The following is a 26131-nucleotide window of genomic DNA, read 5'->3' as shown; positions in this document are numbered from 1 at the left end:
TTCCAGAGTTTGCTATGATCTGGGAGAAAGGAATGTAGGGTTCAAAATTTGCTATGTGCATAGTAGAGAGCATACTAGCATCATTATCATCTCTAAGTTCCAATAGATTCCAGGGAAATGACTCTGCGTTTGGTCTCTGAACTCTGCTTCTTAGGTTTTTCTCTTCTTGTGATGAATACACTCATATTCATGATTACCAGTATTAGGCAATTCTGAAGGATGAGGACACTCAGGTCACTTGGAAGGGTCACTTTAACCATGGTACAAGGTCATATGCAGGGGAGGAAGAAGAGGGAGTGCAACCAACAAATGCCTCAACCAGGAATCCCTCAGAACAAATAATTAAGTTTTAATTACTGATCTGGGACATTATCCCTCAAGAATCTACAAAGTTCAGCCGAAGCTCCTAAAGTGAGAAAACTCAGATGACTTAGGGATTGCACTGTGTATGTATTCATTATCTTTATTTTTTGTCTATAAAAGGGCTGAGTTGGATCATAGTACTATCTCATTTGTGGTTATAATAAAAAGAGATTTATTTTTATCTCCATGGAATTAGATTTTTTGCTCATGGATATTACGTCTGCTGCCTTTTATGGGTTTTTGTGTACATGAGTATGTGGTGAGGACAGGTATTATTTCCATACATTGCTTTCACCTTAGGGTATGTTTTATCTGCTGTGCTTATGATTGCAATTGTCTACTGAGATGTAAAAGAAATAGTAAAATAAAACTACCAGTTATTTAAATAAAATAATTTAGAATTAAGTAGACTAAAGTGCAATCATGGTTCTGTTAAATACTCTGAGAAAGCTGTATAGCTTCTCTGATCTTTAAAATATATTTTGGAGTTGTAAAAATGTTATTTATTATTAGCAAAGGATCTAAGAAAGTCATATAATAGAGAATTTTAATATATAGCAGTTAGTGTTTTTGTTTTTGTTTTTGTTTTTTTTGTTTTTTGTGGATTTTTTTCTTTCTGATAGAAAAAGCTTATTTTGCCGCTGGGGTGGAGGGGTTTTCTGATTGCCTGTGCTGAATATACCAATTTGTTAACCTGTGTTATGATATTTGCCATCATGGCATTCTTACCCATGTGTGGAGTTGGCCTCCTCTCAGAGCATGGCCTCCCAGGAGCCCCTGCTTTCATATTTTCCTCCTTCTCTTCCATGCTGCATCAAAAGTAAATCCCCCTGTTTGTTTAAAAGGCTTTGTGAAACTAATTCACAGTAAGTGGTAAATTATCAACTATAGTGCAATTTGTAAACACTGCAAGTTCTGCTTTTATAAAAAAAACAATCACTCCTTTTCTAGGATAATTTTCAAAAGTCAGTAATGGATTCATAGGAAAAATATTTAAAGTCTTCCTGGTAGCTTTTCCTAATGTTTTTCCTTAACGAGGTAGGAAACAGGATTAGGATGCTATCTTTAGTCTTCTTAATTTTTAAGATTCTTAGTCCTTAAATTAATTTTTAACAATAAATCTTGTTAATTGATGAACTGATAATGAATGAAAAGACATCACAAATTATGGCATTATGACACACACGTAGGGATTGTATGAGTTTGTGTAGGCTCTAAAAGTTTCTACAGTGATGTTGTAAGTAACTTCCAATATAATTATGTCTTTCTGCTCTCAGACTACAAGTATATTTAGAGCAAACTGAATAAACCGGACGTTTATATAACATTGTGAGCTATAATTTCCTAAGTTCTCACTCTGCCAAAACTGCTACATGGACTTTCTGATGTAACCAATTAAATAATCTTTAATCTTAGGTACTAATATAGTTCCCACTTAATCTAGGCGATAAAGAGTCTTGGAAAAGTTTAGAAACTTACCCAACTGACCCAGCAGAGAGCTGGTGGAGATATAATTCATATTCAGGTTGATTTTTATGCCTACATGAGGGTGCCTTGCAAACTTTCCTGGAAAAAGGAGGTATTACCAAAGACCAGAAATATCGTTGCTATATATCAAATCTATTTACCAAACTTAATAAACAATTTAACTACAAGTTGGAGAAAACAGCATATTCAGTTGTTTATAAATTATCTAGATTACAAAGATTAAAGGTTTAGCTTTTTAACATCCTGAATTTATGAAGGAACATTAGAACTCTTTAGTTTTGTATAAAATATATATTAGATTGTTTCCTGTGACTTGCAGACAGAAAAAAGAGTCATTTTTCTGTGAATACATAAGATGCCTGATATACTGTGTCTATATGATGCCAGAGTAACCTGAGCTTGTGTAAAATTTGTTAGCACACGTAGTACCTTCTTGGCATGAAGTGACATTAATCATTTCCCCTCTTCCCTGCCACCCACCTCCCCGCCAATACTGAATTAGATGACTTTTTGAGCCATAGACAGTGCTCTTTAGAAAAAGAAGCAATTAGAGAGTAAATGATTTTGCAGGACCATATTCTTTGACTGAAATTATGGCTACCATGAGGTTGAAATTATTTTTAATCTGAGTTTAAAACTTCAGAAAAATAGGACATAGAATCAGCTTATCTGAGTTTTTATCAATGTTTAACAGTGCTTATTATGTTCTAAGGAATGGGACAACATAAATAAACATGAAAGGATCCTTAGAAAGCCAAAGTCAATTGGAGAGATAGACTCATAACTTTTCATTCACACACACACACACACACACACACACACACACACATATATAAGTACAGTAATCGAGTATGTTCAAAGGATGGAAATGATTCAGCAGAAGGGATTCTGATTAATTCTGTCTGGATGAATTAGATTAGGGAGAGCTTCCAAGAGGATGCTTGTATGCTTACATTAAACAATTCGAACATTTAAATAATCAAATATGAGTTTTCCAGGCAGACAGGTTGGAAGAGGCATATGGCAATGGTAGCTTTTGCCTTGTGAGGTAAGATGGAGAGTGTGCAGCTAACTAGGTGTTGGTTGCTTGATTGAAATGGCTGTATAGAATTTACAGGTAATTATAAACCATTAAGGGCTTTTTCAACTTGCATTTAATTTGGTGAATTTGCTTCCTATTTTGGGAGATACATTTATCTACAAAAGTGTCTTTATTCCTCTTATCCTTATAATGGATTTACAACTCTGTGTTCTGATAGGAACAGAAACAAATTTGTAACCTGGAAACTGACAACAGAATGGGTTCTAACTCACTTTCAGCAGCAGCAGCCATCAGGTTACTAAAAATGTTCTTTGAGGCAACCTTTTTATTTACAGGAACTAAGGGAATATCCTCCTTTATTGAGGCTTCGAAATATAGAGAATGTTTAAATGTTGAATCAATATATTTACGTTCCTTTATGTGAACACAATTCTACACATACATTCATGCCTAGAGGACCAAGACTATTGCATTTGTGGTTTTATTACTGTAGAAATAGCTATATACACACACATGTTGCAGGTGCTTGCATATAGATTCAGTAATTCAGTGATTTAGGACAAGTTGTTTACTGTCTCAAAGACCTAGTCTCCCTGGCCTATAGGGGAGTGGGTGGGGAATGCTAATAATTTATGATCTGTTCACTTCATATCACATGGATCATAATGATAATAGTTAACATATATTGAGCCTTTACTGTAAATGTCTGACTCTGTTTTAGGTACTTTTCGTGCATTATCTCATTTATCCTGTGTATCACTTCTGATGAAGCCACTCTGCCTGCCCTGTACAGATGAGGATGGTTGGGCACAGGTTGGTGTTGTGAATTGTGCAAAGTATGCCCTGCTGGCACGTAGTGGAACCAGACATGTCCTCTTGCTCTCCGGTGGTGGATTCTGTGTATTTCACTACCAATGGTGTGATCTCCTGATTATATGCCACCTTGTCAACTGAAAAACTCATTGTGGATATCATTTATTGTCATTATAATCACTGCTAAAATCACCAAAACATTTCTTATTTGCAGCAGAACTTGGTTAGTGCTGTTTGAAGGGCTTGACGGGAGCTCTATATCCTTCTGTTCACTCCCTTTCCTGATGCTCCTAGAGAAAATAGGGCTGTGACCTAACCTCTCCCCTCTCTTTCCAGACCCATCACTTCTTTATCCCTGGACTGTAGATTGTCAATAATTTAATTGTATCATTTCACTGCATTATTAGATTTGAAAAACCCTGATTAAATCAAAATATAAGATAACACCTTATTTTTAAAAAATATTTTATTTATTTTTTTAAGAGTTGGGGTTGGAAGGGGCAGGGGAAGAAGGAGAAGCAGACTCCCCACTGAGTAGGGAGTCCCACAAGAGGCTCCATCCCACAGCCCTGGGATCATGACCTGAGCCAAAGGCGGATACTTCACTAACTAAGTCACCCAGGTACCCCATAGGAAAGCCCTCTAAAAGATATTATATGCAAATTGATGTTATTTGAGAAAGAATGTGTTACATAAAGTAGTCTTTTTCATGACCTGCAACTATTTGGTTCTTAAATGTCTTCCTGATAACATCCCCCATGCTGTCAAGGAATGGAACTGTTACCTTCATCACAACTTTCCACTGGATTATAAGCTCTGAGACTATTGAAAATGCCTGTTGTGTTTACTAGTATATACCCAGCATCTGGTACATACTAGATTATCATAAAGAGATTTTTGTAAAAAAGAATAAAAAAGAAAGACAAAAAATAAAAAAGGATGAACAAATGGGCAAATGAATGATTGGCAGCTTCCTCTGGCTGCTGTAATGGTGCCTACCTCTAGGACTCTTCCTTACCCCACATCAGTCTTCAGTCACTGCTTTTAATCTGCTCATGGCTGCAAGTCAGTTAACTGAACATGCTAACTCGGTGCATAAATAAATTTATTATAGTAAGTAGGCACAGGGTGGGGGCTAAGGAGTTCTCGATGAATAGACCTGGTAACTTTAACTTGTCTGGATTCTTTTTATTAATATTTCTCTGAAATAGTTTTTATTAGAGAAGAAAATTCTAGATAAATGTAGCCTCACTGTACATTAATAGAACTATTAATAATAGATGTTTTATGTGCATTATTTCCTCCATGTAGACAGTCCTAAATTCTTTATATACATTATTTATTTAATCTGCAAAAAAATTATTCCTAATAATCAAACAATTATTCCCATTTTATGTATGATGAAACTCTCCAAGACCCCACAGTATGGAAATGGTGAAGCTGGTGGAACTGGCCATTAGTGTGACCTGCGACTGGTTTTGTTGGTGGTGTATGCAGTCTTTGTTCTTTAGGGTATCAGGATGTCCAAGCATGGGAAGATTGCATCAGAGTGATAGAAAACAAGCACAGGCTGCTGTTCCTACCTTTATTCTTAGGTTAGCACGTGAAGTAATGCCTTTCATTATTTTTTAATTAATTTCTACATCATGCTGCTCAGTTCTTAGGTGTGGAGCAAAGATATAATCTGATCTTTTTAAAGAGATGAGCCATGAGTAGAGCTTTGAAGAATGAAGAATAAATAGGTTTTGGAAAGATTATGAATAGCCAAAAGAGCATACTCTTGGAGAAAAGTTAAGAATATCTGCTTAACTCAATTTGAATGTGAAATTACTTTTTTTAAAAAAGTTTTTATTTATTTATTCATCCGAGGTACCAAGAGAGAGGCAGAGACATAGGCACAGGGAGAAGCAGGCTCCTCTCAGGGAGCCCCATGAAGGATTCGATCCCAGAACCCCAGGATCACGCCCTGAGCCGAAGGCAGACACTCAACTGCTGAGCCAGCCAGGCATCCCTGAATGTGAAATTCTTAATCTCATTAAGAGATCTCCAAAAGTAGAAGAAAGGCTTTCCATTTGTAGTATACCTCAGATACTCAAGATGCAATTTCAGATCAAGATTTCTCTTTGCTTTCTTACTTATGTCTTGACTTTCTGACACTGTGCTTATAGATACAGGACATTTGATGTTTGTCTTCAGGTGGATGGTTCTGTGAGAAGGAGGTGGCCTGAAAAATGGATATGATAAAAACAAACTTCACTGTGACTGAGTTTGTGTTCTTGGGGCTGTCATCTCAGCCAAAGATGCAGCTCATTCTTTTTATTATGTTCTTGTTCTTCTATTTATTAACAGTTGTGGGGAATATTATAATTATCACTATTATCCAGATAGAACCTCGTCTCCAAACCCCCATGTACTTCTTCCTTACTAATTTATCCTTTCTGGACATCTGCTACACATCCACCAATGTCCCACAAATGCTGTCCAACATGATGGGAAAAAAGACCATCCCCTTCTCTAGCTGTGCTACTCAGATGTACTTCTCCCTCTCCTTTGGAATGATTGAATGTGTTCTCCTTGGGGTCATGGCTTATGACAGATATGTAGCCATTTGTCATCCTCTCCATTATACTGTCATTATGAACCAAAGCATCTGTGTCCAATTGGCAGCCATTTCTTGGTCCAGTAGCTTCCTGAGTTCCATGGTTATCAATGTCCTCACCTTGAGTTTGCCCTACTGTGGGCCCAATGTCCTGAATCACTTTTTTTGTGAGGTTCCTTCTGTCTTGAGGTTAGCTTGCACTGACACCTCATTTACAGAGCTGGTTGTCTTTATCTTCAGTATCATCATTGTCTTCATCCCTTTTCTCCTCATTGTTGTTTCCTATGCCCGAATCCTTCTATCAGTTCTCAGGATACGGTCAGCCTCCGGGAGGCACAAAGCACTATCCACTTGTGCCTCCCATCTGACAGTGGTGGCCTTATTCTATGGAACTGCCATCTTTATGTACATGAGACCCCAGTCGAAGTCCTCCAGGGCTGGGGGCAAGATCATTGCAGTGTTCTACACTGTGATCACACCCATGCTCAACCCCTTGATCTACAGCCTAAGGAACCAGGATGTGAAAGGCGCTTTAAGGAGAGCTATTGCAAAACGGAGGACATGAGGGGTCTTAATGGGACCCTAAAGCTGTTAGTCTAAGATAATTGACTTCTGAATATTAAGTGAGACAATAAATAAGACCTTGGACAGTCAATGTTTCTCTTGCTATTCATAAGGACACATAAATCTAGCTGCAAACTCAGCAGGAAACATATCTGCCCCAAAGACAAATGACGGCTTTAGTGTGTCAAAACAATTCCCTTCATTGCATGACTATTTTCTTACTCCCTGAGAAATCTTGGTTCTCTAAAATCATAGACTATCTGAAATTAATGCTTGAAATTATGACTAAGGCGAAATATCTTATTACTCTCTGGAGGATGTAAAGCATCTTCATATAGAGAAACATTCTGAATTTTTAACTCAAATAAAGAACTTCAGATAAAGGTTTCTGGATGTAACATTTCACATCTGTCTTAATTTTGTAGTTTACAAGGAAACAAGCTCTGCATCTATTTTGTGGTTGAGACCAATTTTGACCCCTTTGCAAATAGCCCTGCATTGTAACAAATCTATCAAAATATTACTTCATTTAATTTTCATACAGCAATCAGACCATACAGTTATCTCAGGAGTAAGGAGTAAAGAATTCTTACAATGCAAGTTAAAGACTTTGCACCCTTGTTCCATGACAATTTAAGAGAAATAAGACAAAATCAGAGCAGTTTAAGTGATAGAATTTAAATACAAAATTTAAGAATTTTTATTGAATTTCATGTTACTCTAGACTAAAAAAGAAAGAAAAACTAAAAATTTTCCTTTACATTCAAAATGTAACAGAACACCTCACATCTTTAGCGTGAAAATATTTATGACTTATTGATATACACAGGATCGGATCTATCTGGTTATGTCCTTGAAAATAGGGACAAATATGCTGAGTCAATTTTAAATATTTTCCTATGAAAATTAATTGGTTGAAATTATACCTTTCTATTGCCTCACCAGGATTTCTTAAGCGTTTTTATCTACCTTTTGCCCACAGAAGCATTAGCATGAACACCCAGAGGTACCCATGAAATAATTTGGTACAATTAGACTCACCAAGCATCATCTCTCCAATCTATATTTCTTACATATGTCCCTCAAGGAAAAATCTGTCGTGTTTCTATAGATATGATTTTTGTAAATCACAGTGTAAGTACCAGATTTCCTCTTTTATTTTACAAGGGTGAACTTGCAAGGTCTTCCACATCCAAATGGTGACATTCTGAGCATCAAAGCAATATTATGATGATAAACAATAATAAATACAGTGAGCTGAAGCAATTTGAGAAATAAAAGTCTATGACTTCCCATTACTCAACAGAGGAAAAATTCTTATACATGATACACATAGGTGGCGATAAAACAAATTAAAAATATGGTAACATACATTTAACTTTGGTTTTAAAGTAGGGCAATGAAAATATCGTTTGTGTTGATACAACAGGAATATATAGTTGTTTCTGGTAAAAGTAGTAGTAAACTAACAAATGCCACAAGAAAGTGAAAGTAAAGCAAGTAGTCCCCCAAAAGTAGGAGCTCCACACAGAGCAAGAAAGACTAATCAGCATCAACAATAATAAGTATTAACATGTACTGCAAATCCAGGTATGTAAGAAGTACGAGTCGTAACACATAGCACCCCAGTAGAGACAGAGCACAACAGTGCAACTCCAAGATGTTTGAGTTACACGGTGCTCTAAAATGGAAAGCTATTCATGCTAATTCAGATTCTCATATTTTCTAAAAACTTTTTCTAAATAATAATGATAAAATTCATATAAAATATATTCTTTTTAAGTAGTGTGAACAGATCTAATCAGGTGTTTAATGTTGGTAATGAAACTAGAAAATCAGTCATTGCATAGGGAAACATCAGTTACAAAAGGCAAAACTGGTGTGATAATACCCTAATATCATAAATCATACCTTTTACTACAATAAAGATGTTCAAAGTACTTATCAAGAGCTATTATCTTAATCCTTTTAGAGAAGCAATCAAGTCCTATTTTCCAAATTATTATTATTATCTACCCAACATTTGGTTGGGCCAAGTATAGTCACATGAGTTTGTGTAGGGAAAAGTTATCTCAACTCCAAAGTCAAGTCTAAATAACATTACTAAGAAGAGAAGATCAAGTGAGCTAAGAATACTCTTAGAAGACATAAAAATAAATAAGTACATAACATGAATGTAATTAAAAATGTGTTTCTAATGTTTTAGAATATGTTAAGTGTAAGTTTGGCAGTAGGTCGTTAAGAACACTTGGGAATGCTTGCTTCACCTGCAGTTTATGGTTGGGAAGCATTCAAAAGAATCTCCCATATTAACTTATAATTAATTACACCACGGATTCCTAAGGGAATTTTATTACTCAAGTACCAAATGAAACCTGAAGCTTAAAGAAAGTAGTTTCTCAGTTGCATTATTTAGATATACAAGTTTTACCAAATTAAACACTTTTCAAAAGTCCACGTCCTACCTTGCTTCTTGTATTACTCTGGGTCATTCACTCTTTCTCAACACTCCAGTTGGATCAGAATGCCTGATAAGCTGTCCATAATTTCTTATTACAAGGTCTGATCTTTCATCATCTTGTTTTTATTTGATTGCAACACTTTTCATCTCAAAAAGGAAGCCAGGAGGATACTATGAAATGTGGTGCTCAATCCCTTGGGTTCCAAACAATTCTTTTTTTTTTTTTCGATCCAAACACATGAGGGTTTATTTACAAGCTCGAGCTTGGGTCCTAGAATACCCAACACAACGGAGCAGGGACTTGGACCCCGAGGTGGGTTTCAGACTAGTTTTAATTTTTTAATTTTTTTTTTTAATTTTTTTTTTTTTAAATTTTCATTCATTTATGATAGTCACAGAGAGAGAGAGAGAGGCAGAGACACAGGCAGAGGGAGAAGCAGGCTCCATGCACCGGGAGCCTGACGTGGGATTCGATCCCGGGTCTCCAGGATCACGCCCCGGGCCAAAGGCAGGCGCCAAACCACTGCGCCACCCAGGGATCCCAGGTTTCAGACTAGTTTTAAGGGCTGCTCTAGGGGACCTCCAGAAAGGGTGGAGCAATTCCTCAAGTTCTGCTTACATTTTGATATGGGGCCTTCAAGGGCATTGAGCTCTGTTCTTATTCTAATAGGGGCTTCCTGTCACTGGCTTGGGCTTTTGAATATGGGGCTTTCTAGGACGTTAAGCTGTAAGCTGTTTTCTTCCTTTTTTCTTTTTTTAATTTATTTTTTATTGGTGTTCAATTTACTAACATACAGAATAACCCCCAGTGCCCCTCACCCATTCACTCCCACCCCCCGCCCTCCTCCCCTTCTACCACCCCTAGTTCGTTTCCCAGAGTTAGCAGTCTTTACGTTCTGTCTCCCTTTCTGATATTGTGGGAAATACCAGAAAGGGAGCTGTTTTCTTCCTGTAACTAAAGTAAGGTAAAGTTCAGCTCTTATTCACAGGGGCCTGGGATGGCTGTACTTGTGATAACACTGAAGTTAAGGTGGAATGGCCTTAATTTTCTCGGCCTTCACATTTCCCCCTCTCAGAGGAACCTAAGGAAGGACCCAATCATGGGTCCAGGTTGCTCTCAGAGTGAGCCAGGAGGAATGATTAAACCAGGATTCAAAACAACCTTGTTGCTGTTCTCGTTCCCATTTACATTTCAGTGAAGAAGCAACATCCTACTATTCACTTGTCGTGTTTTACTACAGAGACTGAGAAAACTAAATATTCCACTGCCCAGCTCCTTTGCAGCTAAGAATGGCCATATGACACAGATCCCGTCAAAGATACAAATAAAAGTCTGTTCAAATGTTGCTGAAGTTAAGGCAGCACATAACCCTCCTCCCACCCTTTGTTGTAAGAAGACTAAGTCTAATCTCCTTCTATTTTGAAAGACAACCTCAGACTAGGGGGTCTTGGAGGTGGGAAATAAGTGAGAACGGTGCAGTCCTAGCTTTAGGGGATTGTCCTTGTCCGGTTGGCTTTTCCATTCTGGAGCAAAGTCCTTGAGAACGGCGTGTGGGTCAGCTGGCCGGACGTGGGTGTAGTGGACCCAGGGAGTAATCCCGTGGACCTTGAGAGCGGTGGGAGTGGTCAGGATCATGATGTAAGGTCCCTTCCAGCGAGGTTGAAGTGTCCAGTGTTGGTATCTCCACACGTACACCCAGGCACCCGGCCGATATCGATGGGGATCCGGGGGTGGCCCAGTCTCATAGAGGGCCCTCAGCTAGGCCACACCTGCTCATGGGTTTGTTGTAACATTTGGAGGGAGAAAAGAAGTTGGTGATCATCAAATTCAGCAAGCACCTCAGGTTTTAAATTTTAAATTGGGGATAATAGGTGAAGGAAGACTGAACATGATCTCGTAGGGAGTCAGTACCATCTTATATGGGGAGTTCCTCACCCTATATAGGGCGAAGGGGAGGAGAGTCACCCAGTCCCCACCAGTCTCCAGGGCTAATTTAGTTAAGGTCTCCTTTAATGTTCTGTTCATCCTCTCTACCTGTCTTGAGCTTTGGGGCCTATACACACAATGTAATTTCCAATCTGCCCCAAGTACTAGTGCCACTCTCTGTGTTACCTTAGAGATGAATCCTGGGCCATTGTCTGACCCAATTTTAACAGGAAAACCATACCTCGGTAAGATGTCTTCTAGCAGTTTCTTGGTCACAGTCTGTGCTGTTTTATGTTTGGTGAGAAATGCCTCTGTCCATCCAAAAAAGTATCTACAAACCTGTATCCGTATTTTCCAGGTTTTACCTCAGTGAAGTCCACTTCCCAGTAGGCTCCTGGGTGGTGCCCCCGGAGCCGGGTGCCCGGGTTAGATCCATGGGCGGTGGCATTAGTTAACTGGCTTGGGTGGCAGCTCGCCACAATCTGCTCGATCTTTGCTCGAGAGTCTTTAATAGTGATATTTGCATGTCATATGAGGTCTTCCATCTTCCTTGTTCCCATGTGAGTGCTCCGATGTATTCTGGATAGGACTCTCCGTCCTAGTTCCTCTGGCAGGATGATGCTGGAATCTGCAGCCCTCCACCAGCCACGCAAGCACAGGTCATAGGCAAGCGTTTGATCCAGGGGAAATCAGCACCAATATAGTTGGGGGTGTCGGGCAGGGTCGGTGCCCCCAGATCGGGTCTCTGTTTCCATGGTTACAGGAAACCCCCCAGGCATCCGATTCCATCTCAGAGGAAACTGCTGCCTTCGGAGTACCAGGTGACGTCCGCATTCGGCAGCGGCTGGTCCTGGAGATCAGCCCTGATTCCATGCACCTGTGCCAAAATTTCTTGACAGTCATGCAGAGGGGCGTCCCAGTCTGGGTTAGGGAGACGAGAGGCATGGGGTATTGGCAGACCCTGACAGGGTCGGCACCTGGTTTTAGTTATGGCCGGTTGGTGCCAGGCCAGCCCAATTCCCCCAGGTTCTGCCCATGCTTGGGGAAATTCCTGCAGCCAACAGTCAATGTCAGTCACTGGGGCTGAGGGCGTTTGGTGGAGACAATATTTGTCTTCTGAACTCAGGACAAGCACCTGAATCGGGTGCCCCTCTTTGTTTAGGATTTTTGCCCCTTTGGGGTGGAAGCAAATTTGTGCCCCAATCTTGGTGAGCAAATCCCGACCTAACAATGGGTATTCTAATAGGGACACTCAGGGATGACCATGAAGGAGTGGGATACCTGGCCCATGATGAGATCCACAGTTCTTTGGGTAGTCCATGAGTACTGTTTGGTGCCCGTGGCCCCTTGCATAAAGTCTTGCTTGCCAATTTCCCTTGGGGTTGTAATAAAACCGAATGTTGTGCTCCAGTGTCCACTAGGAATTCAACAGGTTGCCCCTCCACTCTAATTGTTACCCTGGGCTTGGGGAGGGGTGCCAAACCCCAACTCCCCTAATCATCCAGGTCCTCCATTTCCAAGATCTTGGCAGGGGCCTTAGATCTTTTGTTAGGGCAGCTTTTTACCCAGTGGCCCTCTTCTTTGCAATAAGCGCATTGGTTTTTGTTCAGCTTAGGGCTCTCCCGATGGGGACTAGGGCCATCCTCCTTACCTGTCCCTGAAGCCAGCTTCTTGAGGTGCTTCCATCTTTCCTGTGGGTCATTCATGGTTGTGGCCAGCAGGATCTTGGCCAGGTTTCAGGTCTGCCGGTCACTTAGTTTGGTTTATTGTTCTTCCAGACTTTCTCTATTATTATAGACTTGTTCTGCCACTATCACTAAGTCCTGCAAACTCTTCTCTCCCAGTCTCTCTACTCTTTGCAATTTCTTTTTAATGTCTGGCTTGGCCTGGTTAACAAAAGCCATGAAAACTGTGGCTTTTGTTTCCGGGGCTTCTGGGTTCATAGGGGTGTACTGCCTAAAAGCCTCTAAGATTCTCTCTAAGAAGGCTGCTGGACTCTCATCCTTACCCTGTCTCACATCATAGACCTTGGCCAGATTGGTAGGCTTGCGCTCGGCAGCCTTGAGACCTGCCATTAGAGTCTGGCGGTGGACCCGAAGCCTCTCCTTACCTTCAGCAGAGTTGTAGTCCCAGGTGGGGCGGGATAAAGGGAAGGCAGCATTTATGAGGTCTGGGTTTTGAGTTGGCTGTCTGTCCTCTCCCAGGACAGACTTCCGGGCTTCCACCTGAATCCGTTCTCTCTCCTTGGTGGTGAAGAGAACCTGCAAGAGCTGTTGGCAGTCATCCCAAGTAGGCTGGTGGGTAAAGAGAACAGTATCTAAAAGCCCGATTAGATCTCTCGGATTATCAGAGAACTTTGCATTTTGGGTTTTCCAATTATATAAATCACTGGTGGAGAATGGCCAATATAACATTAGCTCTTTGCCAGTCTCGTCAGGGGGCCCCATGGCGTGGAGAGGAAGGGCAGTGGAGTCAGCCGGCCTGCATTCAGAGGTGGGGCAGACCGGTGGGTCGACCGCGTGTCCCCGCTACTGGACCGCGCACAGGGAGTCCCTCATCAGGGAGGGGTGGCACCCCTTCTGCAGCCCCCGGTGCCTCCAATGGAGGGGCGGAAGGGGGAGGGGGTGCCCAGTAGGGCGGCAGGAGAATCAGGTCCTCTGGGGAGGAATCCTGGAAGACCCGATATAGGGGCGCTTGGAACATAGAGTCTGTCTCCTCAGCTTTCCGCAGGGCTAGAATCTCGGTGGGTCCTGCTTTGGGGGGTAAAAATGGTTTTAGCCAAGGAGGGGGATTCTTGATCATATCCTGCCAGATCAGGATGTAGGGCACCTGGTCAGAGTGGTTGTCCAGTTTGTCCCTGAAGATCACGGCCTTAACCTGTAAGATAATAGGTAGGTGAAAAGTTCCTTCTCGGGGCCATCCCACATCAAAGGTTGGCCATTCTGATATGCAATAAATTTGGAATCTCTCTCTCTCCGTATGTCTATGCTCAGAATACAAGCTCTTTCCCTAACATCCAAGAAGTAGGAGAGCATAAGAGACAGGGGAGTGGTTTCTGTCTCCCCCATTATGTCCCCAATCTACACCAAGACACAGACAGTAAAGATGATTAACAAGGACCCAACAACACAGACAAATGCACAAACAGTTAACAAGGACATAGTAACACAGACCAACGTTCCATTGTGACCGCAGAGACAAAACAGAAAGTAACCCGAAGGGCTGGCAGCTGGTCCTCCTTACAGATGAGGACCCCCGTCCTCCTTACAGACGAGGACTCCTGTCCTTCTACAGATGAGGACCTCCATTCCCCCTTACAGATGAGGACCCCGTCCTCCAGGTGAGGGCAAGGGACATCTCCTCAAGACCCCGGGTCAACGGCCCACCAGCACGTCCACCTAAGCCAATGTCAACCCAATTACAGATTGGAATTCCTACAGGTAAAAGTACAGTTTAGAGCTCTCAGAAAATATGCGCACAAAAGGTGGAAAAAGTTGAGTGCACTCACCACTCGTGAAACCCTCCGGATGGGGTCCTGGGGGTTTCTTGGATCCCGGACGAGCCCCCAAATGTTGTGCCCAAGATCACGAATCCGGGAAACCACCAAGGAGTTGACACCGATGCAAACACACAAGGGTTTATTTACAAGCTCGAGCTTGGGTCCAAGTATACCCGACACAGCGGAGCAGGGACTTGGACCCAAACAATTCTTCTTGATCTCAATCTGGACCATTAACTAATTTTTCCCAGGTGATTGAGATCAATCACCCTGCCCAGTGGAGAGACACCTCTTAGATCAATGCATGAGGAGGCCTACATGGCTAGAGTACAGTCCCTGATTCCAAATAATCAGAGCATGGAGGGTGTCCTTTAGGACATTCTACCCTTGTGCACATAGACTCCAAACATACTGAGGATATGGTTATGGGTAGGGAAAATAAATTTGAATGGACCATTTCATGTAATAGTAAAAGAGGCCACAGTAGTGAGAGTCCTACAAGAGGAAGACACTAAGGTGGACCTAAAACTGCAAGGATTTCGTTATGGGAAACAGTTGTGTCTGTGTAAGAGAAAAGAGAGAGGCAGCCAGAAGAACAACAAATGCCACTACACCATAGGCAAGCATAGGCACACGTGAAGAAGAGAGGGGAGGAAGATGGGCAAAAGCATCCTAGACCATTGTCCAGTTTATGGTAAGCTCAGCAAGGTAGGTACTTGAGCCAAAATTATCCATCAAGCCAGTGCCTCAGAGGGATAGTCCTGCATTGCTATCCTTGCTGAGTTCAGTCACTAGGTAGCAGCAGTCTCTGGGCAGCATGACATTGATACAAATGTGGAAATGTGTTTCAAAGCTCAGCAGCTAAGACTTGTGCACAATTATACTCGCTGTACCTGGAGCTTTGAAGGGCTCACATTCCTGGCCACCACAGGTACCATGCCAGCCTTATCCTCTCAGTTCATAGACATGTACTTTCTTCATAAGGGAATACGGAGCCATAGATTGGCTGCCAATTAAAGCATGCAGCATACTTAGGGGATATCTCAACAAGCACGACTGAGCTTTCAGATACCGTTCCCCGATCTGACCAGGATAATCAGTTCTGAATGATAAGACAAAAAGTAAAACCAATTATTTCTGTGGATTGGAAGAGATTTGTACTACTCTTTGCTATCTAATGTATTTCTCAGTAGAGACAATGTTTGATGGGATACCACGTTCGCAAAAAAAGACATTATGTAAGTCTACATCTGCAGGTGCCAGCAGGAAAACAACTGGTAGGAAAGTGGGAAATGTAACTCAAATAAATCTCCTAAAATGTGATTATTGTGGAAAGAAAGTCATTAGCTCTGTAATCTTGAATTAGTAAGAAGTTGTGCAATCTAATCACCCTGCTAGCCAAGGGGTTCACCAATCCTCCCAGAAAATGATGGCATATCAGGGGCACAGTTGTGACCTCTGTTGTTGGCATTTGGGATACCTAACAGTGGAAGAAGTGAAATTAGGCTTGGTGAAGAAAACCATGATGTTGAGCCCATTCCAGCTGCAATAGCCGTTTGTACAAGGGCATGTTGAGCATAAACAGGAGAAAGAGGCTGTGTGTGTGGAGAAAGAGACCGACTGACATTCACAGAGCATGTCACTTCAACTACCTGATTAGTGACAACCTCCCAGTATATGCATGTGTGGAAAGAATCGGGCACATATGGGTGAACACAAATGATTTAGGATATCTTCTAAACAAAGTATATGACTCTGCACATACGATAAAATATACTCGTCCCTCAGCCTCCTCCACAGTGACCTTAAAACACTTTGTTTGTTCCTCAAAATGTACAACTGCTTCATACCAGTGTATGTCTGTTGAACAGCATGGATTTTGAGGATACAATACTGTTTCCAACACAAACTGACCCACTCAATTTTATTCCTCAAGATAGAAGTTATTATTCCTGAATCCTTTCTTTAATATATCTGTAAAATGTGTTCTCTTGTGATCTGCAACCTTGCAGATCCTCAGTCACTTTACCCCCAAAGAAAGGAGTTAAAGGTGATAAATTGGGATCCACACCCTCATATCTTCCACATCTTTGATAGAAACACTAATCTTCACCCTTCCTCTCAGGTTGAGGTTTTGTTTTTTGTTTTGTTTTACTGTCTGAGCAGAGCAATTTTAACATCTACTTGAACCTTGAACTTTGAAACTAATAACTCTAATTTCAAGCGTCACAGATGGAACTAAACTGAGGATTCCATTTCACTTTGTATATCTTTCTATATACCTATAACAATATTATTTCTGGGTCTGGGTAAATAATGAACCACTATATCCTGGTCCCATTAGACCTATTGAAAGATGCACTCAGGCCAAAGTTATCTTTTACATTGTTTCCATTACCCTCATTGGCAATATATACCTCTAGTGTTTTCCATCTCTGTAAATTAGAGTCAGTTCAGGACAGTGACTAATAACCACAGAAGATCTGGGCACTTCTGCTTGCCTAATGGGATTACCCTCATGAAGGGTAGCCAGCCATCCCCAAAAAGGCTTCAGGGAAGATGTACAATGTATATCCAGGCTAAGTTTCAGGATCCCTCTTCAAAGGGACCTTGCCTCACCATAAGTTTACGTGTAATAAAGTTTAGTGTACTACACCGTAAGTGTAGTAACTCTAGAACAAATACTTCTGAAAGCTCTAACTTTCTCTATTTTTGAAGGTGCATAAAGACATAGAGGTCATTGAAAAATGGCTATAAACAGGCTTAGGTCAGAAAATTAAATAAAATGTAGTACTTACCTACTAGAACATCCTGAGCTCATTTATCCAAGTAAAAATGAAATTCTTTTCTTTAGAAGAAAAATATCACTTTGGTTGGTTTCCCAGTGACGTCACTCCTTAAGAAGTACCTAATCCAGGCAGCCTGGGTGGCTCAGCAGTTTAGCACTGCCTTTAGCCCAGGGCCTGATCCTGGGAACCCGGATCAAGTCCCACGTCGGGCTCCCTACATGGCGTCTGGATCTCCATCTGCCTGCATCTCTGCCTCCCTCTCTCCCTCTCTCTCTTTCTCTCTCTCTCTCTCACACACACACACACAAATAAACAAATAATTTTTTCTTTTAAAAAAAGCACTTAATCCATGAGATATTACAACTAGTTCCTGAACAAAACACTTGGTTACTACCCACCTATGGTCTACTGGGCAATTCCTTCCATCTTGTCTCTGAGAGTTACTCACTTCCATATGGCTTTCTAGCTGCCTGGTTGTTTAAGTCAATAGTCCAGGTGTAAAATGCACCAGAAGGGCAGCCTTGGTGGCTCAGTGGTTTGGGGCCACCTTCAGCCCATGGCGTGATCCTGGAGACTCAGGATCCAATCCCACCTCAGGCCCCTGCATGGCACTTGCTCCTCCTTCTGCCTGTGTCTCTGCCTCTCTCTCTCTCTTTCTCTCTCTCTGTCTCATAATAAATAAATAAAATCTTTAAAAAAATAAACTGATGCAGAAACCAAATCACCACATGATATTTATGGCATGCCTCTGTGCCACAAAAAACAATGTCTTGCTGTCTACCTGTCCTTCATTCCATGAAGCCACTGGTGATCGTTTAAGTAAGTTTGATGTTACTGGATGCAATACATTATCATTGTTCTATTTCCCACCATGACGGATTTATATATTTAACCTTAAAATATATGAAGAATCCAATCCCATCTGGATCATCTCCTGGCAATACATCTAGGATTGGTTTCTGATAACGATCAGATAGCCAATTAAACTGATTAATTTGAGGGGGTTTAAAAAAGGGTTATTACAAAGAATTGTGTGTGGTATAGAGGAGTCCTAAGGAATAGTGTAGTAACTCTAGAACAAATAGTTTCTGAGAGCTCTATCTATTTTTGAAGGTGAATGAAGACATAGAGGTCATGAGAAATGGAGGAGAGCTTTGAAATGGGTCATCTGGAAGGAGCTATGACCTAGGTCCAAGGATGAAGCCAGTCAACTTTGCAAGAAAGGAAAATGGAGAAAACCACTCAGACCTCCATCTCTTCCCACCAATGACAACTACTGGCTAAACCCATTAAGGACACAGAGGCCAATGGAGCCCACTCATGTAGTTAATACAGCTGAGTATCATGGAGCACAGAGGAGGTTCAAAAGATGAAGAATGGATTTTGAAGGCCAAAGAAAGGTATTCGACATTTAACACAAGTATCAGTGTTGTTGAACAGAAGTACTTTAATACGGAGATATATAAGAATATATATTTATATACTTGCACATAAATGCTTAGCTTAGCTTCTACACAAGTCAAGGGAAAAGAGAATACAAATTATGAATGACTATATTATCACCAGGAAATCAGAGTCTCAAAAAAACTCTCCATTATTAAACAATACATACAATTTTCTTTAATTGTCTGGTTAGGCATTTCCTAAGCTTATGAAATCCCGAGGGGTTGCAGGAATCTACCACTCTGGGGATCCAGAAGCTGCTATAAAGATATGTGATGGAAGCAGATTTGAATTCTGTTCAGGTGATGGCATTGCTGAGAACTTTAGGTAAGTTTTCTGATCCAGATATTAGAGGTAAATGGAAATTTTTACTTGTTCCTCACAACCAGGATGAAGGTCATGTACATGCTATGATATCTTAAGTGCTAAACAAAGGACTTCTTTTGAAATATCTTCACCACCCTCCTACTACAATTTCTGAAACTGTCAAGTTCACAAGGAGAAAGAGCACATCTTACTCTTAGATTCCAAAAAAGGCAGTTAATATCACAAAAAAAGACAAGGGAGAAAAAAACAACTAGGTACACAGACAATCAAGCAATACAGGAACCATTTACAACAAAAACAACGTTCTTAAAATCTAGAGAGCATCTGGGCAACAGGATGAAGTAACTGAGATTACCAGAGATTATTAAAGGCCAAAGACATCCCAAAAAGCTAAAATCCCTTTCAGTTTGATACACCGTAAGAGAGTATCATATCATATGGTCCCTGGGTAGCAAACAGGGCCAGACTACCCCAGCCAGATTAAACAAACAGAAGTCAATTCTTTAAGCCACTCTCTATCCAAGGAAACATATGCCCTACTTGTTTCTGTGCCTGCATAGCATTCAAAGTAGATCTGTTCATAGCTCATCTCGTTAAAGGTAAAACCTTAGGCAACTCCTCTTTAACTCCTCCAGGCTTTACAACATTGTAATGGCAGGCAGACTTCTGTGATAAAGAATAAGAATAATATAACTGAGGGGCGCCCTTGTGGCTTAGTCAGTTAAACACCCAACTGGATCTCCGCTCAGGTCTTGATCTCAAAGCTGGGAGTTCAAGCCCCATGTTAGGCCTCACACTGGGGATGAAGTCTACTTAAAAGAAAAAAAAAAAGAATATGAATGATACTTCTTTCAGCATTTGTCAGACTTGATCTATGGATAATCTGTATACAAGCCCTTGGGCTGCTTTACTGAAAATAGGTTCCTAGGCCCTATTCACAGCCTGCTAAACTAGAAATTCTGGAGCGTGGCCACATGACTCTTACAGGCACAGAATGTGAGAAGCACCTGAGTGTTTACAATGTGCCAGGCCACTATGCCCACTCCTTACTCGAGTTATCTTCTTTACAAAAGCCTACAGAGATACGTTATCCCTGCCTGACACATGAAGAAATTAAGGCGTTACGCTGTTGACTAGTGATGGCCAACCTGAATCCTTGCTAATCTCCTGAAAGTCAAATGCTTTTTCCATGATATCCTAGGTATCTCTGGTTAGGAGCAGTCAGCTCTGATTTTAGAGTCATGCTCCCAATGCATCACAACATCTGAGGATGGAAAAATCTGTTGTTGACGTGAAAAAAAGAATCTTCACAGACTCCATATAGGCTAAGAAATATTGGGTAAGCCTTTTGCATAGGCAGATTCCTTTTTATTGGATGAGCTTCTTCCTATTTCTAATAGGCTTCTTCCTATTTCTGTGTGCAAAGTCAAGGCAAGGATTACTAGTGACAGAAAATGCAAGCGGGATTGTGCTGTTTGTTTAAGAGTAAAATGACAATATTAGAAGCCACCCAGAAAATCGATTCTATTGCTTTGTTTCTTTTCCAAATAGGGATGCTCATTGCTTCATTCATATAGTCATTCAATATTTATCATGTGTCTACTATATGCCAGATATTATTCTAGGCACTAAGCATATAATAATGAATGAAACAGACAAAACTTCCTGCTCTCGTGGAATTTACATCCTAGTGGGCTCCTATCTCCCCTTGGCCCCAGTGACCCTGTAGGCCCATGAAAAGTAGAAGTTTCCACTCAAAGATATTCTTCAGGTATTTTTCTATTTCTTCCCATAATTCCCAGAAGAACCTTATCATAAGTCCAAAGTAAAATACAAAGCTGTGGAGTGGAGTTTATTCACAGACTGATAACATCCTTCAAGGAACATTTTTAAATGTGTCCTTGAATTTTTGCCTGCCACATGGATCAAGGGCCCATTTCATAAGCAATACACAAGGATGAAAAGGTTTTACACCTGGGGGATACTCTCATCCAAAGAAAAAAATGCCCCACCCTGCACAGCCAGTGTCTTAATGGACATTTGTGCATTGAAAAAGATCTTTGTAGTTGTGTGAGTTTGGAGTCTACTCTGCTTTACAAATAAACACTACATTTTGCAAGATTTTACTATAAATCAACTCACGTAGGAATTCAAAATGGAAGGAAGAGACTCATTTATTTTTTTTTGCAACTTTATGAAGAATTATTCACCTTGTCGGAAAAATCCTATCACCGATGGAAATGCCACTCCTGATATTGGAATCACTAATACATTTGTGATGACTCTACATATATGTATAATCATTTGACCAAATGTTGCAGGATTTACATATGAAAATTCATGTTATTTTAGAATACATCCTGTAATTATTACCATGGAACAGTTACATTATGAGCTACTTTTCTTTTTTTTATCATCTTTGCAATTAGAATTAGATGTTTTACATATATATACAAACATGTTTGTAAGTAGGTTGTATTCACCATAAAACCATTTCAGCTTGATAAAGGAAGTATCTTAAATGTTTGTTATAAAGTGGAAATTTTGAATGTGATAAAATTGAGGACTAAACAATATCCAGTTGGGATAAGTGTCTTTTTAAAGATTGTATATGACCAGCTATAACCTGAAGAATAATATTAAGTCCCAGGCTTTAGACCCAAAAGATTTACAATGACATCACATATTTTGTTACTTGACATAACCAGATGGATTAATTTTTTGGTCTCCACTCTGAAGTTTCTCTGATTCTCAGTTTATTTCTCTCCCTGAGAATTTGATATATGTGCTAGAGGCTTCTTCACAATAAGTGAGGGGAGAGGTTGTTTGGTGATTGTGGAGTGAAACTGTATTGGAGACATACAATTTTACCTTAGGGTTTGGAGCTTGGCTTGAGAATTAAATTGGCAGGAGACAGATTGACAGGAGAAAAGCACACAAATGTATGTAACATAAATGTTACATGGGATAAAACCTTCACAAGGAAATGAAGACCCCAAAATGTGACAAAAACCTAAATGTTCTTTTGCAAGGTTGAACAAAGAGGGGCAACTTTGGAAGACTTACTAAAATATGGGGAGGCTAAAGGAAGAGAATTATTTTAAAGAGAAGAGCCAAAAGCAATTTCAAACCTTACTCCAAGGGACAGTAATTCAGACATTGAGGTATTAGCATAAAGATGGACATAATGATCAGTGGAATAGAATGGAGAACCCTGAAATAAATCCTTACACTTATGGTTTGGGTAGGTAGGATAATGTTTACCAAAAATGCCTAAGTTCTAACCCCTGAAATCCATGAATATGTTAGAATACAAAGGAAATGGAAGTTAAAGTTGCCAATTACCTGACTTTAAAATAGATTGTCCTGGATGGCTCAGTCAGTAGAACATGCAATAAAATCCTTTTATGATCCACATCTTAGGGATAAATGAACACTTACGGCTTATTATAAATTAATTAATTTAAAAAATGGATTGTCTTGGATTACCACCTATGCAGAATATAATGACAAGAGTCCTTAAAAGTGAAAAGAGATACAAAAGACTTAAGAGTCAAAAAAAGGTGTCGCCATAGAGATACAATGATGCTGACTTTGAAGATGGAGAAGACGGACCATGAACCAAAGAATGTGGGCAACCTGTAGAAGCTGGAAGAGGCAAGGAAATGAATCCTCCCTAGAGCCTCCAGAAAGGAACACAGTCCTGTCAACTTTTTTTTTAAGATTTTGTTTATTTATTCATGAGAGACACAGGGAGAGAGAGACAGAGACACAGGCAGAGGGAGAAGCAGGATACTCGCAGGAAGCCTGATGAAGGACACAGTCCCAGAACCCTTGCGACCTGAGCTGAAGAAAGATGCTCAAGCACTGAGCCCCAGGAGTCTTTCTCAGTGTCTAAGTTTAATTAGCCTTTCCCCTAGTACATTTTCACACAGTCATCCAGTTTCATTTTCTTAATATCTCTGACATTAACTGAAAATATTTCTACATGTATTTGTTTATTATGTAGTACACCTTCTAAATAAAGTCTCCATAGAAAGGGGGTCAGCCCTCTGTCCTCACTGCTGTATCCCAAAGCCTAGAGGATACCTGGCACTCAATAAATAGTTTCATGGGATGCTTGGATGTCTCAGCAGTTGAGCATCTGCCTTTGACTCAGGGGGTGATGGCGGAGTCCTGTGGAGTCTCTGATCAGGCTTCTTGCAGGGAGCCTGCTTAACCCTCAGCTTATGTCTCTGCCTTTCTGGTCTCTCATGAATAAATAAATCTTTAAAATATATTTTTTCATAAAATATTGATAAACCCCAATAACATTAAAGCTTTCCTGTTTTAAATGCATTTCATTGAAATGAATATGTTGACACTCAGAAAGCTCCTTTCATCTGCCCTACTTAAGCAAAATTCCTGCTCTGATCTCCCTTGCCCTGACATCCATGGTCTTGACCACATGTCACAGGCCTAACACAGAGAATGTTCTGTAGTATTGGCTCAGGCAATTAAACTCTTCACTCTTTCACTTCTAGGTGAGATCTCTTTAAGCCATGGAGAGAGGCAATCATACAGTGACTGAGTTCATCCTGGTGGGCTTCACGACAGACCCAGTGATGCAGCTGGTCCTGTTTGTGGTATTCCTTGGCGTGTACTCTCTGACTGTGGTAGCAAATGCCACCCTCATAGTTTTGATCTGTAATGACTCCCGGCTGCACACACCCATGTATTTTTTCATTGGGAATCTATCTTTTCTGGATCTCTGGTATTCCTCTGTCTACACTCCGAAAATCCTCATGACCTGCATCTCTGAAGACAAAAGCATCTCCTTTGCTGGCTGTGTATGTCAGTTCTTCTTCTCTGCAGGGCTGGCATATACTGAGTGTTACCTGTTGGCTGCCATGGCTTATGACCGCTATATGGCCATCTCAAAGCCACTGCGCTATGCTCAGGCCATGTCTATAAAGCTGTGTGCATTTTTGGTAGCATCCTCATATCTTGGTGCTTTTATTAACTCTTCTATCATCACCAAAAGAACTTTTGCCTTAGACTTCTGTAGTGGCAATGTTATTGATGACTTTTTTTGTGATTTGCTGCCCCTGGTGAAGTTGGCTTGTGGCAGAAAAGATGGCTACCAGGCTATACTGTACTTCCTTCTGGCCTCCAATGTCATCACCCCTACAGTGCTCATCCTAGCCTCCTACCTGTTCATCATTGGCGCCATCTTGAGGATCCGCTCCACCCAGGGCCGCCTCAAAGCCTTCTCTACGTGTTCCTCACACCTGGTCTCTGTCACCTTGTACTATGGCTCCATTCTCTACATCTACTCTCGTCCCCGATCTAGCTATTCTTTGGACACAGACAAAATAGTTTCCACATTTTATACTGTGGTGTTCCCCATGCTGAATCCTATGATCTATAGCCTGAGGAATAAGGATGTGAAAGAGGCTCTGAATAAACTCATTAAATAAATCAAGATTCTCTCCTTCTCAGGAGATGCAATGACAATTTTTGATCAGGTTACTTACTATATTTCAAGAAGAGCTGCCATTGTGTTCCATCATGATTAAGAATTCTTACAATGCAAGTTAAAGACTTTGCACCCTTGATCCATGACAATTTAAGAGAAATAAGACAAAATCAGAGCAGTTTAGGAGATAGAATTTAAATGCAAAATTTAAGAATTTTTATTGAATTTCATGTTATTCTAGACTAAAACTAAATGAAAAATTTTAAGTTCTCCTTTACATTCAAAATATAACAGAACACCTCAGTTTATCGTGAGAATATTTATGACTGATTGATATACACAGAATAGGATCTATCCGGTTATGTCCTGAAAATAGGAACAAATATGCTGAGTTAATTTTAAATATTTTCCTATGAAAGTTAATTGGTTGAAATTATCCCTTTCTATTGCCTCACCAGGATTTCTTAAGCATTTTTATCTACCTTTTGCCCCCAGAAACATTAGCATGAACACCCAGAGGAACCCATGAAATAATTTGGTACAATTAGACTCACCAAGCATCATCTCTCCAATCTATATTTCTCACATATGTCCCTCAAGGAAAAATCTGTCGCGTTTCTATAGATATGATTTTTGTATATCACAGTGTAAGTACCAGAGTTCCTTTTTTATTTTACAAGAGTGAACTTGCAAGGTCTTCCACATCCAAATGGTGACATTCTGAGCATCAAAGCAATATTATGATGATAAAGAATGATAACTACAGTGAGCTAAAACAATTTGAGAAATAAAAGTCTATGACTTCCCATTACTCAACAGAGAAAAATTCTTATATGTTATACACACGTGATAAATTAAAAATATGGTAACGTACATTTAATTTTGGTTTTTAAAGGTACGACAATGAAGATATCATTTGCGTTGATACAACATGAATATGTTCTTGTTCTAGTGGAAAAATAAGTTGTAAACTAACAAACACCACAAGAAAGTGAAAGTAAAGCAAGTAGTCCCCCAAACAGTAGGAGCTCCACACAGAGCAAGAAAGACTAATCACCATCAGCAATAATACATATTAAAGTGTAAAGCAAATCCAAGGTATGTAATCAGTATGAGTCTTAACACATATACCCCAGTAGAGACAGAGCACAACAGTGTAACTCCTAGATGTTTGATTCATACAGTGCTCTAAACTGGAGAGCTATTCATGCTAATTCAGATTCTCATTTTCTAAAAACTTTTTCTAAATAATAAGAGTAAAATTCATATAAAATATATCCTTTGTAAGTAGTGTCAACAGATCTAATCAGATATTTAATGTTGGTAATGAAACTAGAAAACCAATCATTGCATAGGGA

At 40.2% G+C, this 26131-nt stretch overlaps 1 protein-coding gene across 1 annotated transcript; it reads left to right on the top strand.

Annotated features, from left to right (window-relative positions):
- Positions 1-285: 285 nt before the first annotated feature.
- LOC112663692 (olfactory receptor 9G1-like) lies at positions 286-25584 on the top strand. Its single transcript, XM_049096432.1, has 4 exons — positions 286-446; positions 3615-3706; positions 18659-18945; positions 23839-25584. Exon 4 carries the CDS (start codon positions 23857-23859, stop codon positions 24772-24774), a length of 918 nt encoding a protein of 305 aa, XP_048952389.1. The 5' UTR covers positions 286-446; positions 3615-3706; positions 18659-18945; positions 23839-23856; the 3' UTR covers positions 24775-25584.
- The last annotated feature ends 547 nt before the right edge of the window (positions 25585-26131 follow it).

The sequence above is a fragment of the Canis lupus genome, chromosome 18, assembly GCF_003254725.2.
Source record: "Canis lupus dingo isolate Sandy chromosome 18, ASM325472v2, whole genome shotgun sequence".
NCBI classification, from domain to species: Eukaryota; Metazoa; Chordata; class Mammalia; order Carnivora; family Canidae; genus Canis; species Canis lupus.
Note: the sequence above shows the minus strand (reverse complement) of the source record. Positions and strands in the feature narration are given on the sequence as shown.

What these genes read in the sequence shown, in the direction of transcription:
- LOC112663692 (XM_049096432.1), top strand. Translation starts at nt 23,857, where the DNA reads ATGGAGAGAGGCAATCATACAGTGACTGAGTTCATCCTGGTGGGCTTC.